Below are 18,115 nucleotides of genomic sequence, written 5' to 3' on the forward strand. Positions count from 1 at the left end.
TGAATAAGAATGTCTTGCCTTAGGGCATTTGAAGTGTGACTCATTCTCCTATGCCCTCCCTCTTTCTGCTTTTCTTTTTGCTTCTCCTTCACAAATCGTTCAGTCCATCTCTTAGGAGGATCATTACTGAACCACGAATGAGTTCTCAGATAATGCATACGAATATAGAGGAAGAGGATGGATACTCTCAATTAAATCCCCCGCCACAGCATCCAGTCAGACACTACATGTCCTTGAACATCAACAAAGGTATGACTGACACTTGCTCTTTGAACTTTCTGCCCTATGGTAGACAATGACAATAGGAACAGTGTCTCTTGTCCAGCTCAGTAAATTAGAAAAATATGTATTTATAGGTTTAATTTTTATTTCTATGTACCAAATAGAAATAGTATTTTGTCTGACAAAATCCAGTGTGGATAAATGTGAAAATGCATGGAGTGGAAATATTGCCATTACTTGCCCTAAATTTCTATAGGAAAAGACTTCAGGATCAAACTCTGTAATGTAGGAATCAGCTTTAATGCAGTTAGTTTTGTTTATTGTTTATTTATTATTACAGGAAATGGCTATGGAGACAGGACAGTCTGACTTTAATAGGAAAAAACTTTCCTGTTTTGCCCTCTAGACCTCAGTTTTTCAGAAAATGCTTACAATGCAGCCTTTAAGGCCAGAAGGGATGAGGCAGCACCGGGCCTGAATGTATAGGTCATGTAATGTCCCTTCTTCAAGTCCCATAGCTCTGGTTGGGCTAAATCATGTACTTCAAGAGGGCATCCAGTCTTGAGTTAAATATTCTTCATATGAAAGGTCCATCATACTGCAATGCCAGGACTGTCTGGTGATGATAACTCTCGGGAACTTCTGAATCCAGGGAAACCTCAGCAGGTATTTTGGACTCCAGAGTTTTCCTGAACCAGGCTTCAGCCTGAAGCTGGCCCGCAGCCTGAGCACTGTGTGCCCTGAGAGCAGGAAGGATTTCTGCCAAGGGTAAGGACGGTATGCAAACACAAAAGCAGTAATACGGTACTGCCAAAGGAGAGCAGGAGCATCATCTACTTCTAAGTCAAAAGATCACTATTATAATTTCACAGTTTCATCATTTGTCGAAGACAAGGAACGCCCAACCTGTTCCGTGTAAACCATGCCCAGTGACTCATCTCAAACAGACCTCTTTAACAGAGGCACCACATCTTCTTCTCAGCTTGCATTTGGGTTGATCCTTAAAATATAATATAGCTTGGAAGGGGAAATCTTTAGGGAGTCATCTGGTGGTGGGGCAGAGGGTTGGGAGTGCTGCAGAACAGGGTGCCTGCCCTCAGATAAATTGTTGGTTTCTCCCAGGGCGCTCTCTTCCCTTTGCTGTATGGTGGCCAGCGATCTTCACTTTGTTTGCACTGTGCCTGGCCCTCACCATAGGAATGATAGTCCTCGGTAAGTGCTGAAATATTCTGTGTTCCTTTATTCATGTTGACACCTTGGAAATAACTGCACTGAAGGAAGGTGGCAGACTGACTGCAACAAGAACAGTTGTAGCTCATCCTCCCCACATATACTGTCCTTTCCTCTCCTCCTAATTGCCCGCGATGGACACTGCAGTTTGGTGCACATAAGGCTTTGAGGGAAACAATTTTTTTAGGTCTGGACCTGTGCCCAGAGTCAGGATATAGAAACCAAGAGGATATATTTTGGGCAGAGTGGGAGGAATGGATTCTGTCCTCATCCACCTATTGCTCATTTATTTGCTAATTTGAATTCAATTATAAAATTCTAAGGTTGACTTTCATAAATCAGTTTGTTGTTTCCCTTCTCCTCTTCTGCAGTTGTTCAAGTTTCTCCATTCTGCTGGACTGGCAGTTCTTGTCTCATTCCTTTGATAAACCTTTCAAGTTTGTAGAATAATGTTTCATGGTTGTAGACTACTGTCTTAAATTGGTTCATACTAGTATGTTAAAAATAGACGTACACCTAGCATTCAGATTCATGAGGAAATCTCACTTTTTCTGTTTTACTCATCCCAGTTTACCTGAAATATGCAAGAGAACTGAAGACTCTCATATTTATATTGTTTTCTATCACATGTGACATGACTGTCTATACCTTCTGTCACAGAGCCTGGACATAGTCATTCTGAGCTGTTGCTACCAAAAGCCAGTATCTAAATTCTGTTGAGGAAGAAACATAAAAAAAACCCCTCCCCACTTTCTTCAGAGAAGTTCTACCAGCCTTTATGAATAAAAGGGTTTTTCAACCTGAAGCATGTTTAGAATTTTAGGTTTTTTCAAACTTCCTTTTTTTTCTAAACTTCCTTCAAGATCAATATGATTAGTTCAAGATGCTTCCTAAGCACATTTTTTTGCTTTATTTTAGTCTTTTCTTAGGTTATCAAGTGGCCTGCAATGGCACTATGATGAAACTGCATTTAAAATCTAGAAATCTCTTTATCCGTCATTTTCCCATCTGCTCACAACATGTGACACTGTAGCACCAGAGTTGCATGTGAGCACACAGTCGCAAAAAGTTAATTTTCAATATATGATGAAGTATGTATCATGCAGTACCAGTCCCAGCTTTTTTGTCTCATGAAGAATATCTTTATAAACTCCAGGTCTCAGAGGTTCTAAGGCACCTGCGGGACTTGATGAAAACTTGCAAGGACTAAAGGAGAGGTTGTGCTTGATGGATGACGCAACTAGTGAGAACGATAGTAAGTAGAACTACTGCTCACACAGCCTTAAATCTATGTGTTAGACCTTATATCAGATTAAAAAAGGGCATTATATGCTATATCAGATTAAATAATGAGTTTTTTTAAAAAAAAAAAAAAGAATGAGTGTGACCCATAAAGTGCCTTATTTGTTTCAGCTCTGCACAACTTTGACTTCCCAGGCCTGTGCATGTAGACTCCTCTACTCTTCCTTTGGCTGTTTTTAAGGGACTGATGGTTTCTTTCTGTCCTAGGACCCGCATGTGCACTCTGCCCTGTAAATTGGAAATGGCTTGGAGGTGACACTTGTTTCTACTTGTCAGAAGAGGAGGCCACGTGGCAGGAAAGTGAAGAGTTCTGCTTCTCCCATAACGCCACCCTTCTTATGCTGAAAAGGAAAAGCAAGCTGGTATGGTTCCAATCATAATGGCATTTCATTGCACGGGTATCGACTAGTCAAAATTCCTCACCAGTCCTCAAGTACTTCTTGATGTTTCATAGTAATAGAGGTACTGTCCCCACCGTCAGAGGCAACGCAGACTGCAGAACATTTAACCACAAGCGTGTAATGTTGAGGTAGCTAGCAACACAGGGTATGATTCAGCCAAACAGTGGACACGAGTGTCACGGATCCTGTGAAATTTATAAGCAGTGAGTCTTTCAATCAGGAAATCTCTTGTAATACTCTGAGAGACAGAGCTCTAAAAAGAATTGTTGCCCTGGTCTTACACTTAGTAGAGATTCCAAACACAAAATATTCCTGTTTGTATGCCAAATGGAGATGCTGTCTCCTGAAAATTGTTATGAGGCCCTGATGAGGAGTTCAGCAAATCACTGTCAAATTACCTCCTTTGGTTCTTACTTGATCACCTCCTCTCTTAACTGTTGTTGTTTAGGTACAGAAAAAAAAAAAAAAAAGAAAAATATCCACAAGATTCTTGCTGATAAAGGTTTTGCATTTTTTATAGATTACTGTATCTCAAATGTCACAAAAACAGTCTTACTGGATTGGATTATTATATGGAGTTGATGGCTGGTCGTGGACAGATGGTACAAAACTTTCTACAAAAAGAATGGACTGGTAAGTTTTCTGAACTTAAATAGTTGGTGGTTTTTAATCTGTTCTTGCACAATATCCTCCCTGTGCACTGGAGGAGGAAGAAACCAAAATCCCATTAATGGCAAAGCTTCAAGACAGAATACAGCCACATACTCCATATCTGGAGTTAAAATACTCTTTTAGGTGTGGAGTCCCTGAAATAGAGAAAGAGTCTCAGAATACTGGAAGTGTGAGTAGGAGAAGGACTCAACAAACCAGTGCAAGCAGTGACTGCTCTCACTATTCAAACCCATTCACTTTAAGAAACATCCCACAACTCTATAGGAAGCAACTCACACTTCCTTCGAGACAGCCGACCTCCTGAAAAGCCTGCCTGCACCTGCCTCTTCTTCTATTCAGCGACAATTATCCCAAATTAATTTCTCTCTTCCATCAACATTTTGAAAGCCTTATTACACAAAAATGGTCAACATTAGGTGGAGAGAACCTGTTTACTTTTCCTGTAAAATCTCATCAACTTTCTTGGTGTATTTCTAACCATGGGGAAAAGAATTGAATTCCCATTCTGTTCTGTGTGAAGTTGTCACTGCATGCGGTAATACAAGAGTCCTCTTCAGGGTCTGGAGAACCTTCTTTGAGTGAAGATTCTCCAGCACCTCCTTGGAAATGTGCTCATTTTGTCTTGTGAACTGTTACACTTACTGCAGCTAGTAGACATCGGGCAGAGATCTGGCTTCTGCTCAGGCAGACCACTGCCTTGCAGTTTCCAGACCTAAATTACCACTGCATAAAACAATGGTTGGAGTGACATAATCACTGGTAAGGAGCTAGTGATATTTTCTGTTTTGATGATGTGGCATATGTAGGCTTTCAATTTTGCATCTTTGAGCTGAAGGCAGGCGGGAGAATGATCCTTCAGACTTGAATTATACGAGCTGTTATGTCCTTCAGCATTTTGTATAATCCTTTATAAACCTTAAAATGACTAAGCAATTTTTGTAATAATGTATGATTGTTCAAAATGGCTTTACGGCTGGGTTTTTTTAAATTTGTACATGAGAGTTTTTAACAAGATGGTGTGGTTTTCTTTCCAGGATTGATTTGTCCTCTGAGCAAGACTGTGCATACCTGTTTTACCGTAAGTCAAGAGTTTACAGTGAGAATTGTAATAAGAAATATCCCTGGATCTGTGAGAAGGCAGCATTCCAGCTGATCTAAAAGGATTATCTGCAGAAAAAGAACTGGAAGAGTATGAAAAGATTTTAATGTTCAAATTTTTCAAAGAAGGGGTGTAAAATAATGTTAAATACAAATTCAGAGCAGAGTCCATCCTTTCTTCCTATTGTATTCACACAAACACAAAAATGGCAAAGAGACGGAAAGCCTTTACAGGTAATGAGAACCAGCTGTAATAAACATCACAAACCAGAGATGTTATTAGTCTCATTGTTCTAGTTCAGAAACCTCTACTTCAACGATGCTGACAACCTTAAGCATTACTTACAGCCAAAGAAATCAGAAATGTAAAGGCCCATGGGGCCACTTTGTGTCACTCTGATTGGAATTTCATGTGTATCCCTTTCTAGAATCACAGAATGGTCAGAGTTGGAAGGGACCTTAAAGATCATCGAGTTCCAACCCCCCTGCCATGGGCAGGGGCACCTCCACTAGAGCAGGTTGCTCAAAGCCCCATCCAGCCTGGTCTTGAACACTTCCAGGGATGGGGCAGCCACAATTTCCCTGGACAACCTGTTCCAGTGCCTCACCACGCTCACAGTAAAGAATTTCTTCCTAATATCTAGCCTAAATCTCCCCTCTTTCAGTTTAAAACCATTACCCCTTGTCCTGTCGTTCCACTCCCTGATAGAGTCCCTCCCCATCTCTCCTGTAGGTCCCCTTCAGATATTGGAAGGCTGCTATAAGGTTTCCCCGGAGCCTTCTCTTCTCCAGGCTGAACAACCCCAACTATCTCACAACAACCCCAAGGCTCTCTCTTTAGCTCATTTGACCTTACTCAGGTGATGACTCTCCTCTCAATTCTATGAGCTATGTTAATCTCTGACACCCTTAACTATTTCCAGCCCTCTCTTCAGCACACTCCCTTTCAATTATTCTATATTACTCCAAGGCAAGCTTCCCTCTCATTTACTACTCAAAGACACGTGACTTCCTTGTTCACTGCTTGGCAGTGAAGCATCACTCGGCATCCTCATCCTCTTTTTGACTGGGTATAGTATATGAATTTTTAGATATGTTCAAATTTTACTTCCAGATAATGATGCTTTTCCTTTACATGCAGTAATAGGATCCTCCAGGAATACCCAGAAGTCAGTGTTAAATGAGTCTTAATAAACAATACGCCGTTATCATAATCACCGTTGCAGTTATGCAAAGACAATGGAAATAATGATTGGATTTTTTTAAGAACGCCATCTGAGGGCCATTAGTCTTCAGCTGACATAGAATATGTCTATCCCTTTAGATAATGCAGAAGGATGGGTATGTGGCATGAATGGCTGCACTGATAGCTGGAATGCTGTGACAGTATTCAGAAAAATAGTAATTACTGAATGAGGAACTGGATTTTCCGATGTATCAGAAAACATGTATTTTTGTTATTATATATTAAATTATTTTTAAATGGATTCTGTTCTAAATCTATGTAACTGTATCTGGTGTATCCTGTTCAGGACCCTGAAGGGAGGAAGGCAGGTAAACAGCAAGCTCAAAGCCCTGAACTCCAGGAGAGCAGACTTTGGCCTCTTCAAAGATCTGCTTAGAAGAGTCCCATGGGATAAGGCCCTGGAGGGAAGAGGGGCCCAAGAAAGTTGGTTAATATTCAAGGACTAAGTCCTGCAAGCTGGTCCATCCCAATGAGTAGGAAGTCAGACAGGAATGCCAGGAGGCCTACGTGGATGAACAAGCAAAACTCAAACACACATAGAAAGCATACAGAGGGTGGAAGCAGGGACAGGTAACCTGGAAGGAACAAAGAGACACTGTTCGAGCATGCAGGGTTGAGGTTAGGAAAGCCAAAGCCCAAAAGGAAATTAATGTGGTGAGAGGTGTCAAAGGCAACAAGGAGGGGTTCTATAAGTACATAGGTGACAAAAGGAAGACTAAGGAAAATGTGGGCCCACTGCTGAATGAGACCAGGGACCTGGTGACAGAGGACATGGAAAAGGCTGAGTGTCACCTTTCCCTCAGTCTTTACTAGCAAGACCAGCCTTCAGGAATCCCAGGCCCCGGAGGCTAGGGAAAAGTCTGGAGTGAGGAAGATGTATCCATGGTGGAAGAAGGTCAGGTCTAGGAATACTTAAACAAGCTGGACATGCATAAGACCATGGGCCCTGATAGGTTGCACCCATGAGTGCTGAGGGAGTTGCCAGATGTCATTGCGAGGCAACTCTCGATATTCTTTGACTGATCATGGCAACTAGGAGAAGTGCCCAAGGACTGGAAGAAAGCAAATGTCACTCCTATCTTCAATAAGGGCAGGAAGGAGGACCCAGGGAGCTCCACACTGTTTTGCCTCACTTTGATCCCTAAGAAGCTGATGGAGCAACTAATTCTGGAAACCATTTCTAGGTACATGAAGGACAAGAAGGCGAGTTGGAGTAGCCAGCATGGATTCACCAAGGGGAAGTGGTACTTGACCAACCTGATAATCTTTTATAATGAGAAGATTGGCTTGGAGAGAACAGTGAATATTGTCTACCTAGACTTCAGTAAGGCTTTCAACACTCTCTCCCATAAGATCCTCATAGAGAAGCTGTTGATGTACAGGCTGGATGAGCAGACAGTGAGATGGATTAAAAACTAGCTAAATAGATGGACTCAGAGGGTGGTGATCAGTAGCATGAAGTCTACAGCTGGAGGCCAGTCACTAGTGGTGCACCCAATGGGTCTCCGTCTTTCTTATAGGCTCCCTGTATATATTGAAAGGCTGCAGTAAGGTCTGCCTGGAGCCTTCTCTTCTTGAGGCTGAACAATCCCAACTCTCTCAGACTTTCCTCATGGGAGAGCTCTTCTAGCCCTCTCATCTGAGGTCTCTTCCAACCTCAACCATTTGGTGATTCTGTGTTTCCTCAAGAGCTCAAATTTTAGACACTAGTGAATATAATCTCTGTGAGATACCGATGTGGCCATGCTCACACAGGGTGCTCAATTTAATAGTCCTTGCCATTTTTTAGTGGGGACACTGATTACAAAAATCCCCTTGTTATTGTTCCAAGTTTGAAAGTGACTCTGAGATCTTTACTTCATGTTGGAAAATCTTGATTGAAATTGGAAAAGGTATTTTGATATATTCTTGTGACACTAGAAATTTGACTCGTATTTCTATATGCATTTTTCATAGGAATGCAACTGGAACCACCACATTCAACAATGACACATCTTGGTCTATGAACATGTGGGATTTGTGGCACAGTCTTATTTATACAGCAGAAGAAACTGCTGCCTTTCCTTGGGTTGTAATATTATGCTTCAAAATGCAGATTTTTTTTAAGTGTGTGAGACTTTTGCCATGGGCGAGTTGATGTTAATTATTTATTTACTTTCCCCTACAAAATACTGCTTTCTAGCTACACAATTCTTATTCAATACCTGCACCACAATTTGTGCTATGACAAGCCTTCAACGTAATTTGGCATTACAAATAACAGCAAGCATGACTTCAGCATGGTCGTTTGACTGTCCATCTCCAAGAAATGTTTTACCCACAAAGGCCACCTGTGCATCTTTCCCATTTAAGCGCATTCCAACTGAGTGCTGCAATTCCATATGTCACTTGAGTCTGCTTGTTTCAGATGCCCACTGTTACTAGCTATGTTCTTCTGAAAAAAAAGCCCTGTAAATCTAAAGAGCAAGAGAGGAATAAAATACAGGAAACGCTCAATAGGAAGGAAATACTGGCTTTGCTGCTGATGGCTTAATCAGACTGAAGTGGTCTTTCTCTGCCAGAGAGTATTTCACAACTCTGAATATTTTTGTTTCAAATAGGAGCAAAAGGGCAACCCTTCTACAGAAGGAGTGAGCATTTCCTCCTGCTCAGTTTCCTGGTGGGCCTCCAGAACGGTGAGGAGCAGGGAGGGAATGTGGGTTTTCAGGATAACAGGCATATGTGTGATTGCAAAACACTGACTGAACTTCTGAAACAGAAATAGGCTTCTCTGCAAGCATTTAGACAAAGCTCTGCATTTTAGTTTTCAAATGTAAAATCACAAGTTTCTTTTTACTAAATTTACAGGACGGAAATCTTAATTTAGCAAAAGGAGAAATCCCCACATGACTAGCCAGAGCACTGGAAGATGTGTAATGCTTCCTTTTTTACTTCTTTTTTTTTTAGCATTAAAACTAGTTCTTTTATCCGAGAGGTAAAGGTTAGGGTTCAGATGGTGACAGAAAGAGAATCAAAGATTAGAGAGAAGGCAAAAGATTAGACTAAACAAGCTTGAATGCATAGGTTTAAATGCAGGTTCCCAAAAATCCTGACTCTGTCTGCACAATTCCAAGTGCACAAAAAAGCCCTCTCTTCACACTTTCAAATGGCTTTGACTTTGATTTTAGGTCTAAGACACGAACACTCATGTTAAACAAAATTGAAAACCTCAGAAAATTTAATATTTCACTCAAAGCACCCAATATGCAGTTCCATATACTGTGATGTATTCAATAAATCATTGTGCTTCTTTCCTTGCTTCCTTGTTCTCTCGGCAGTCCTTAGCAGAGTCGATTTAGCAGCATTTTCCATATATCATGTGGCTGTGCAACTTGAAAAATTACAGTATACTTTGCAAGGCCTGCTGTTTAAAGACAGCAGCTTCTGTCTCCACATCAAATCAGAGTCACGTCTATTTTCTCTCCTAATTATGAGTATTGGGATCGTGCTGTAAGAACATTTTTCTCCACTTGGATTTGTTTTTACAAAGTTTTTACGACGCAGGTGGTTTACTGACTGTGTGACACCAAAGATAAAGAGCATGACAATGCAGAGAAGAAAACTCATTAAAAAGTAAAGCTGTGATACCCCATTCGAGGTCGCATCTCTGAGCTTTGCTGAGAAATGAGCTGCTTGTGCAGCTGTATGCTAATATGAAGCACCTGAAAGCAATGTAAGAAAACTAAGTGAGCAGAGCATTTTTCCTTCAAAACACATAGGCATTCTGAAGAAAAATGTTCATGAGTTTGGTAGATCTATTGAGACAAATACTCATATTGGGAACAGTAGGGAAATTATTTGCCAGGAAGCACTGAGAGTGGCTTGGGAGCTGAAGACTTGTTTTGTAACAACGTGGCATGGGTACAATGCTTATACACTGCTTTTAATGGTCATCATATCGAACTGAAAAGGCTAATTATAGACTCAAGACTTTTTATCATTGTGAACAGTATAACATCAAGAATACAGAACTGGCTGTGCTAATAAAACCTTATGGCAACAACAGACAGCAAATAATTACTGATCTAGTGGTGGCTATCAAAAAAAAATTCCCCTTTTGTCTTTTTCAGTGTGATACAAACCCTAAAGGTTTGCCTATGAGCGTTGTATGACTTCAGGAAGGACAGGCAACTGCTGGGGAGGGGACAGCAGAGGGCTACAAAGATGATGAGGGGCCTGGAGCATCTCTCTGATGAGGAGAGGCTGAGGGACTTGGGTCTTTTTAGTCTGGAGAAGAGAAGGCTGAGGGGGGATCTGATCAACGCCTATAAATACTTAAAGGGAGGGTGTCAAGAGGACGGGGCCGGTCTTTTTTCAGTGGTGCCCAGGGACAGGACAAGAGGAAATGGGCACAAACTTGAACATAAGAAGTTTCACCTAACCATGAGGAGGAACTTCTTCACTTTGAGGGTGGCAGAGCCCTGGAAGAGGCTGCCCAGGGAGGTGGTGGAGTCTCCTTCTCTGTAGACATTCAAACCCCCCTGGACACGTTCTTGTGGGACCTGCTCTGGGTGGACCTGCTCTGGCAGGGGGTTGGACTAGATGATCTCTGAAGGTCCCTTCCAACCCCATGTGATTCTGTGATTCTGTGAAATGACTCAGTTCATTCAATTAAAATGTGACTCCATGCTGCCTTTTGAACTTTGTCAGTTTTACAGGCTTTCTGCAGCCAAATTACAGCAGAGATCACATCACTCTTAAGACAAATTAACATTGAAGTTGCAGTAATTTCGAAGGACCAGGCTTCACAGGTAGCTGTGCAAAAATGTAATGGTTAGCACGACTTGCAAAGCTAAGTGGTAAAACTGTTTCTCTAACTCGTGGCTTACTGAGAACACTCCCTTTATTCAGCACACAGAGCAGATTCAAGTGAACCAACTAGTTTAATGGACCCTTGGCAATCTGAGAAAAGTTTCTGAAGAGGACATTTCAAAGGGAGTTAAGAAGAATTGCAGGAAGAATGCACAGAGGCCCACACATGGACACACATGGTCCAATGTGTGTAGGCAGCGATGGGAAGGGGGAAAGTGCAGAAGATATGTGCATGAAGTTGTTTTTAAAGTTCTGAATTGCTTTAAAGTTCTGAACATTTTAAACTCATATAACAAAAAATGACATCTGTTAAAATCATCATTGTACTGTGACTTAGTGATCATCTTATGCATAAGGGTAAATGTTTCTCCCCTGGTTTAAGCCAAAATTCAAGAACTGACTTATGCTACACACCAAAGGAATTCAGGGTTTGGTATTAAACAAACAGAGCAACAGGTTGAACACTGCACACCTCAGGGCAATTACTGGATGCCGTCCTCTTCTATTCTGTGCAACTTGGCTCATCATGTAGCGGTTCAATTTATGAGTCTCTAAGGCACGAAGATGTGGTATAAAATTAAAAAATCCAGACAGCAATAAGGACCAGGAACTTACCCCTTGTTTTGTATGTTCCTGAGCTCGTGAATGTTCAGCAGCCAGGCGCAATGCTTCATGCCCCAGATGGGGACAAGACAGGTTAATGGATTTTCCTCCCAAACACAATACAGAAGAGCAGAGTTTCATTCATCGTTTCCTTCCTTCACTTTCTGCAGCATTTCACTCCCAGCAATAGTCCATAATACCGGTGCTTTCCCCATGTAACACTTTTCCCTCAGCCAGGCCCCTACAATCAAGCAATGCTCCCCTCACTGGTCCGCTGAGCCCATGCCCATCCCACCAGTTCCCTTCACATCAACTTCACCCACAGCTTCAGCTCTTCACTAGCTCCTCCTCATGCCATGCCCCTCAGCAAGGGCTCTCCTGCTTCCTCGTGGTGTGATCTTTAAGACCCTCTTGCATTATTAAGGGTTGTAAGATGGGGCCTCCCACCATGTGGGGCTGCATGTGTTAGAACAACAGCCGTGTGTGGGTTACCCCTCCCACCATTCATATTGTACCTATATCTCCTGCAGAACAGTCAGTGCTGGGATCCCAGGTAGTATCTCCACAGCTGCTAAGACCCTGGGCTTACACTTAGAATAGGCAGCATTTCCAGACTATAAGATAGCTGTGTGGTAAGACACTCTGTTGTCCCTGCTCCTCTAAATTACTTCTTCATATCCATAATTAAGATAATTGCCATATTGCTAAACACTCATTTAGTGATGGATGCAGCACACTTGGCTGTTGCTACTGCAGAGTTCCTATGCACAGCTTTATGTCTGGAATAAACATCATTTGAAGTTTGGCTAAATGCCTCCACACCTTCCCCGACTTATGGTTCAATTTTCATTGAATGCCTCAAATCAGTACAAAATACACACAGGAACAGAAGTCCCAACCACAAACTTGACTGGTTTTGAAGAGATTTCAAGGATCTCTATTGTTTGCTAGTGCCATAGGAGAGAGATGCTCTCTCTGACGCAGTCTTCTTTTTGAACAGCCTCCTAAACAGCAGCGAAGCAGCAAGAGGCTTGGCGTTGTCAAGGGCCCTCTATTTGATGGTTGTTGAGGCTATTGTGCACAGTGACTTACTAAAAAGACACACTACAGAAAAGGTCAGTAGCCACAATATTTATTCCACTTGTGAAATTGTGCAACAGAAGGGAAAATGGATTTGAGAAATCAAAGAACTGGATCCAGTGTGTCATGGATAATTATCAAGACAGATGTCTTGGAGGAATGCCTTCCCCACTAATGCCCATTGCAGCAGAACAATCCACTAGCAGCTATACTGGCACTCCTGGGCTTTAAATATTGCTGACTTTCCTCAATAAAGATGTGTTGTGTATTTACCTGCTGTTTTTTGAGCCCATAGGCATCCAATCCCATTTGAAAGCTTTTCTCTCTAACCAGGAGAACTAGACATATTTTTATTTTTCTTTTAGTTCAGACTCTGATTCTGTTGCATTGTCTAGTTATTGGCAGATGGGGAGTGAAATTAAACCAAATACCTAGAAATTTATTGTAAATTGGCAGCTCTCATCCTCTGAGTACCCAATTTTGAAAACATGATGTGTTGCTCTTACAAACTGTCATTGATTTCTGTTTCTGGGAGATAGGCATGAAGTTTTAAAACAGAGTTCTGGAATCATAAACCTAATTTTTTTTCATTTAGACAGGAATTGATGAGAAATGGATAGAAACGATCACACAAGAATGCAAGGGCTGAAAGAACGAAGAGGGAATGTACTTGTTGAAGAAAAAGCTAAAGAAGGAATCTTGCTGATGTGCATCACCAGAGGGCCAGTTAAGCTTAGATGTTACATTACCCTGAGCTCAGACACGTTTTCCCTATCACAAACCCCTATCACAAATCTCCCTGGGGCAGAACTTGCCCTGACAACTGCGCATCCCAGGATAGGGCCCTGCACACTAGTGCCTGTCCAAGTAGCTCACTTGCTCCACCACCGCAGGATCCACCACTTTCTCACAAATGCAAAATTTGTACTCGCCACAGCGTGCAGCGTCTATGTTTGCACCTTGAAGCCACACACAGTCTAGGAAGGGACTTGAGCTGGCTCGTTGGAGCTGAAACCTGTGAAAAAATAGCAGAGATGTTCATCATCCCACGGAAAAGTCACAGGCTGACAGAATAACTCCCAACCGCTGCTGCCCATTTGACCCCCACAGCATTCAAGCTCTCTGATGGGGGCTTGCCTAGGCTGATAAGCAAGTGAGTGATGGGTAACCCATCTGCTGACAAACAGGCAGGGGGACAGGAAGATTACTGAGTGGTGGTTAAAGGTTGCGGCTTCTGGCTCATAACAAATACACGTGGACATGGTCGGCTCCTACCTGTGCAGCGACTTACAGATCAGGGGAGAAAGCTGATCCATCCTCCCACAGCCAGAGCCCCTCAGTTCCATTGCGAGACAGCCCAATCCAGAAAGAGTAAGAGCTGTAAGACTGTGCTGATCGCAGTATGAAGTCCTGTACGGAAATAAGTGCACAGCCTGTGAATCACATCCTTGCTTCACTCACAACAGCCTATGATTTAGAAAAGAAGTCTGTGCATAAGAGACTTTATTTCACAAATGAGTTTGGGCAGTGCCTCCTACTCCTGGCAGTCAGTGCCGTTTGGAGATATGGAAAAGGAACCTGCTGAGAGCATTCAGTAGTTCTCAGTAGTATTGAGATAACCACAGAATCACAGAATCTTCATGGTTGGAAGGGGCCTTTGAGATCATCGAGTCCAACCATACACAAAAAATCACAACAAAAACCCAACCCAACAATCTCGGGTGCTAGAGCATGCCCTGAAGTGCCACATCTAACCAAAGTTATCTAGGTAATGGGTATAGGACAATGACTTCTTTCCAACACCCTGGTTGCGTAGGTCAGGTAGGAAAAGGCCTTTGCATCATTTGCTATCATTGTACACAAGAAATTCAAAACACAGACAATAAACCCACAGAGTGCAAGACATAATCCCCTTGCCATTAAGGGTCTGAGTAGAAATACCTTCACAGTGAAGAGCTCTTGTGGCTGTGCTTTATCTGCTGCTTCATCTACAACATAGGAGTCAGAAAAAGATATGGATCTTCTTCTCGTCGTGTGGGAGAAGAGGCCGGGGGCAGGCCAGGCTGGCAAGCTTTCTAGTTGTGGACAGCAAGAAGCTGACCGCCAGGCTTCTGATGATTGCTAAATAGTTTGCTCCAGCAAGACAACAAAAGAGTTGCCAACTAGTACTAGCACAGTTACATTTTCCCTGATGTGGGACGAGGGTCTAGATGTAGACCCAAGCTGGTGTGTCTCAGATAACTCCCCTGAAGTCAGCAGAAATGCAGCAGGGAAGGTGCAGCAGAGAGGTACCAGCAGAGAGGCTCCGAAGGGGCATGGACAGTTTTTGCCACTTGGTCCAGCCCACGCATGCCATAGCATGCCACAGCACCAGTGGAAGAGTGGCTGCTCAGGCCACAGCAAAATGCAGAGAGAGAGAGAGAGAAAAAAAAATAATCTTTACCAGCTCTTCCTTACTCTCTATCTTGAGAAATCTGGACTCCAGAGCAGAGCATTGAGCCTTGCTTTCTTTCCAAGTTTTCCATTCCTTCGAAAAGTAATAGCAGTCCTCCCCATACTGCAGCCAGTTCTCAGGACAAGGAATACATTTATGTCCTAGAACACAAAAGAGCACCTGATCAGGTCTGTCAGTGATGGCAGTCTCTAGTGGTCCATCGAAACCCTTCAGAATCACTAGAGCAGTGCACATGCTCTCCATCACAGAGGAGCAACAATTCTTCCTTCGTTCTGCACCTGAATTCATGTCCTCATTGGAGACTTAATAAACCCAGTTGTCAGAAGACCAGAAAAACACTTCTAAATGAGAATGAGAAAACCAAATAATAAAGATCTTTTGAATCTGACCAGCAAACCTGGAGGGTGCTAGTAAAACACAAACTGAGAAAATTTTGGAAGGTTGAGCTATGTTCAGAGAGCCACAGATCTAGGTGGACGTAAAAGGAAGCCTAGACTTTCAGTCATATGGGTACGTGTCTATTCATGTGAACTTATTTCTCGCTTCTTGTTCGCTTTAGGGCCAGCTCTTCCCTGCTATATGCTTTAAGACACAATTTATACTTCTCTGATAGCGTTTCATACTTGCAGTGCGCAGACATCAGTCAGTGGTGGCCAGCCACAGTGAAAAATAATGAGCCCATTGCTGTTAAAGAAAAACACCTTTCTGAGAGCTGCACTTTGTCTCTTTTCCGCCACGTTATTCTGTTAGCTACCTGTTGGGACCCTGAGTAATATTGAATCAAAGAAGAACTCAAAATGTTGGATTTTTCTTTCACTCTTGCACTATTGGGGAACTCAAGTTCAAGTTGGAAACGGAAATAATTGCAAGCAGATAAAATATTTTGAAATTTCTGGGAACCGGGTCCCAACTATAGGGTAAACCATGTTTGTTGCTCTACAGTTTGCAGGACCATTATATACTGAAACAAACCAGTGCCAGCTGGGAATGCTAGGACTTGATCCTGGGTGGCAATAGATAGCACAGCACAGTGCACTTGACTCTTACAAGAAGCTTCTGGTTTGTGCTAAATTCAAATGCAGAAAATTTACATAGATAATAACCTTGCCACTCTCTCACAAGATGTTAATTTATTATAATTCTCTTTGCTATATGATAATCTAACGTACTCAGCTCACCCATCATTAAAGTTTCACAACATAATTTTGCATAAGAAAAAGAAAATACCCTCAGCATATAGTCTATAAACTGTTGAAACCAGTGATTACAATCCCATTTGGTAGAGTGCAGTATTTACACTGCTGCATCCACTACTGCATAACAGAATGAAGCTGTATTGAGGAGTCAAAGCATTCCAGACAATTAAAGCCATTAGGAATTTTCCATCAAAATTTTTTTACAATTCACTGAAATTGACTGTGAAAGATGGAATGGTAGCATCAGTGAATTTACCTATTAGAAACATATATTTTTTTTAAAAAAGTGTCATCATCATGGTATTTTCTGAATTAAATTGTTTAGTTTAGGGTACAAACCAGCTCCATTACAAAAATCCAATAAACATACTTCAGAAAGACTATTACTTAAAAAATGATCAAAATGGAAATGCAGCCTTTTGATTGACTTGGTTTAAATTTGTTTTTAAATGAAATAATTCAGGGCAATTTTAGAGATTTTGATTTTTCCTTCCAATATTCTTGACAGAAAAAAAATCAATCTGTGATTGATCCATCTACCATAACGTGATGGAACCACCATCTTCCCACCACTATGTACCTCTGGAGGTGGCAAGTTGCTTTACGGTCTCTGTCAAGTTCAAATTCTGAGCCTGGAGGAGTTCCAGCTGCTGGTTGAGGCTTTCCATAATTTCCTTTTGCAGGGTGAAGTTTTCGTCCCTTTCACGCACAAGATGGCAGACCAGGACGACTTGAATCACAGGGAAAGAAGAATGAAATTTTTCCATTAATATTAAAGCTAAACTGCTCGATGCAACCTGAATAAACTTGCCAAAGACACACATACCTCCCCATGACTGAATGTGCTTGACCCACATACAGTTTGTGCACACCTGTGAGCAAGATGTAATACATCCCAATTTCAAAGACTGGAGATCTCTTGAGTAGATAAACTCTTCCAGAAAGGGACACTGTTTTGCATCATTAATCCCCTAGGCTAATCCTTTCCTTTAACTAATTTCCTAGACTTTTAGTTGTTCATACTGAACTCTGAGCACCCCTTCTGTGACCATACTTACACCTGGCAGCCAAGACTCCTGCAGCTACCACTGAACTTAGGCAGAAGACCCCAAGTGCCACCGTTGCCAGTCGCCACCAGGAAGACGGACTAGGGGAATCTGAGACAGACAAAAAGAAGGAAAAGCAGCAAGAAGAGGAACCTCTCATCTTTGTATCTGCAGCTCCTGCCTTGCATAAGACAACACGACTAATAGTCTGCTCAGTGAATTGCTGAGTTTCAGACCAGTGTGTGGTATTAGATGATGAAAATTGTCCCATCAGTTGGCTGTGGCCAGTCGTCCTTAGGAGTTGGGGGCTGGGAAGTGAGCAAGCTGTGAAGACTAGCTTAGGCAGGAGCTTTTAAGAGAAAACGGATTGGACAAATAAAGCTAAACAGCACAGAATTTCACAAGTGGGGAAAGAATATCAAAGAAGTATTTGTGCTTACAACATTGCTGAAATTTTCCTGTGAAGCCAGGTATTTTTACTTTGGGGTATTTTTACTTTTGAGCACCTAACCTGCCAAATTGGGAATAAAGTCACCTTTTCAGAAAATAACCTCAGGAACAGTCACCAATGAAAGCCAGGTCCCTGTAAAATAATCTGAAAATTAGGGCATACAGATGTGAGCAAGACCACCTACCTGCAGTTGCAGGCAGAAAGAGAGTCTCACACCTGGAAATGCACACACCCGTTCCTGCAATGTGGGCAGACGCAAAGA

General features: G+C 42.1%; 2 protein-coding genes across 2 annotated transcripts; one reads left to right on the forward strand and one right to left on the reverse strand.

Moving 5' to 3' along the window:
- The first annotated feature begins 109 nt into the window (after positions 1-109).
- Positions 110-5,196, forward strand: LOC141469678 (natural killer cells antigen CD94-like). Its single transcript, XM_074155285.1, has 6 exons — positions 110-249; positions 1,345-1,434; positions 2,609-2,707; positions 2,962-3,116; positions 3,676-3,788; positions 4,862-5,196. Exons 1-6 carry the CDS (start codon positions 138-140, stop codon positions 4,983-4,985), a joined length of 693 nt encoding a protein of 230 aa, XP_074011386.1. The 5' UTR covers positions 110-137; the 3' UTR covers positions 4,986-5,196.
- Positions 5,197-13,557: 8,361 nt separating this feature from the next.
- On the reverse strand, positions 13,558-17,673 carry LOC141468027 (C-type lectin domain family 7 member A-like). Its single transcript, XM_074152904.1, has 5 exons — positions 17,415-17,673; positions 16,937-17,086; positions 15,149-15,300; positions 13,997-14,115; positions 13,558-13,720 (listed from the first exon to the last, which is right to left on the reverse strand). The coding sequence occupies exons 1-5, from the start codon at positions 17,671-17,673 to the stop codon at positions 13,558-13,560; spliced, it is 843 nt and encodes a 280-aa protein (XP_074009005.1).
- Positions 17,674-18,115: the final 442 nt, after the last annotated feature.

This window comes from Numenius arquata, chromosome 1 (assembly GCF_964106895.1).
Source record: "Numenius arquata chromosome 1, bNumArq3.hap1.1, whole genome shotgun sequence".
In the NCBI taxonomy this organism is placed as follows: domain Eukaryota; kingdom Metazoa; phylum Chordata; class Aves; order Charadriiformes; family Scolopacidae; genus Numenius; species Numenius arquata.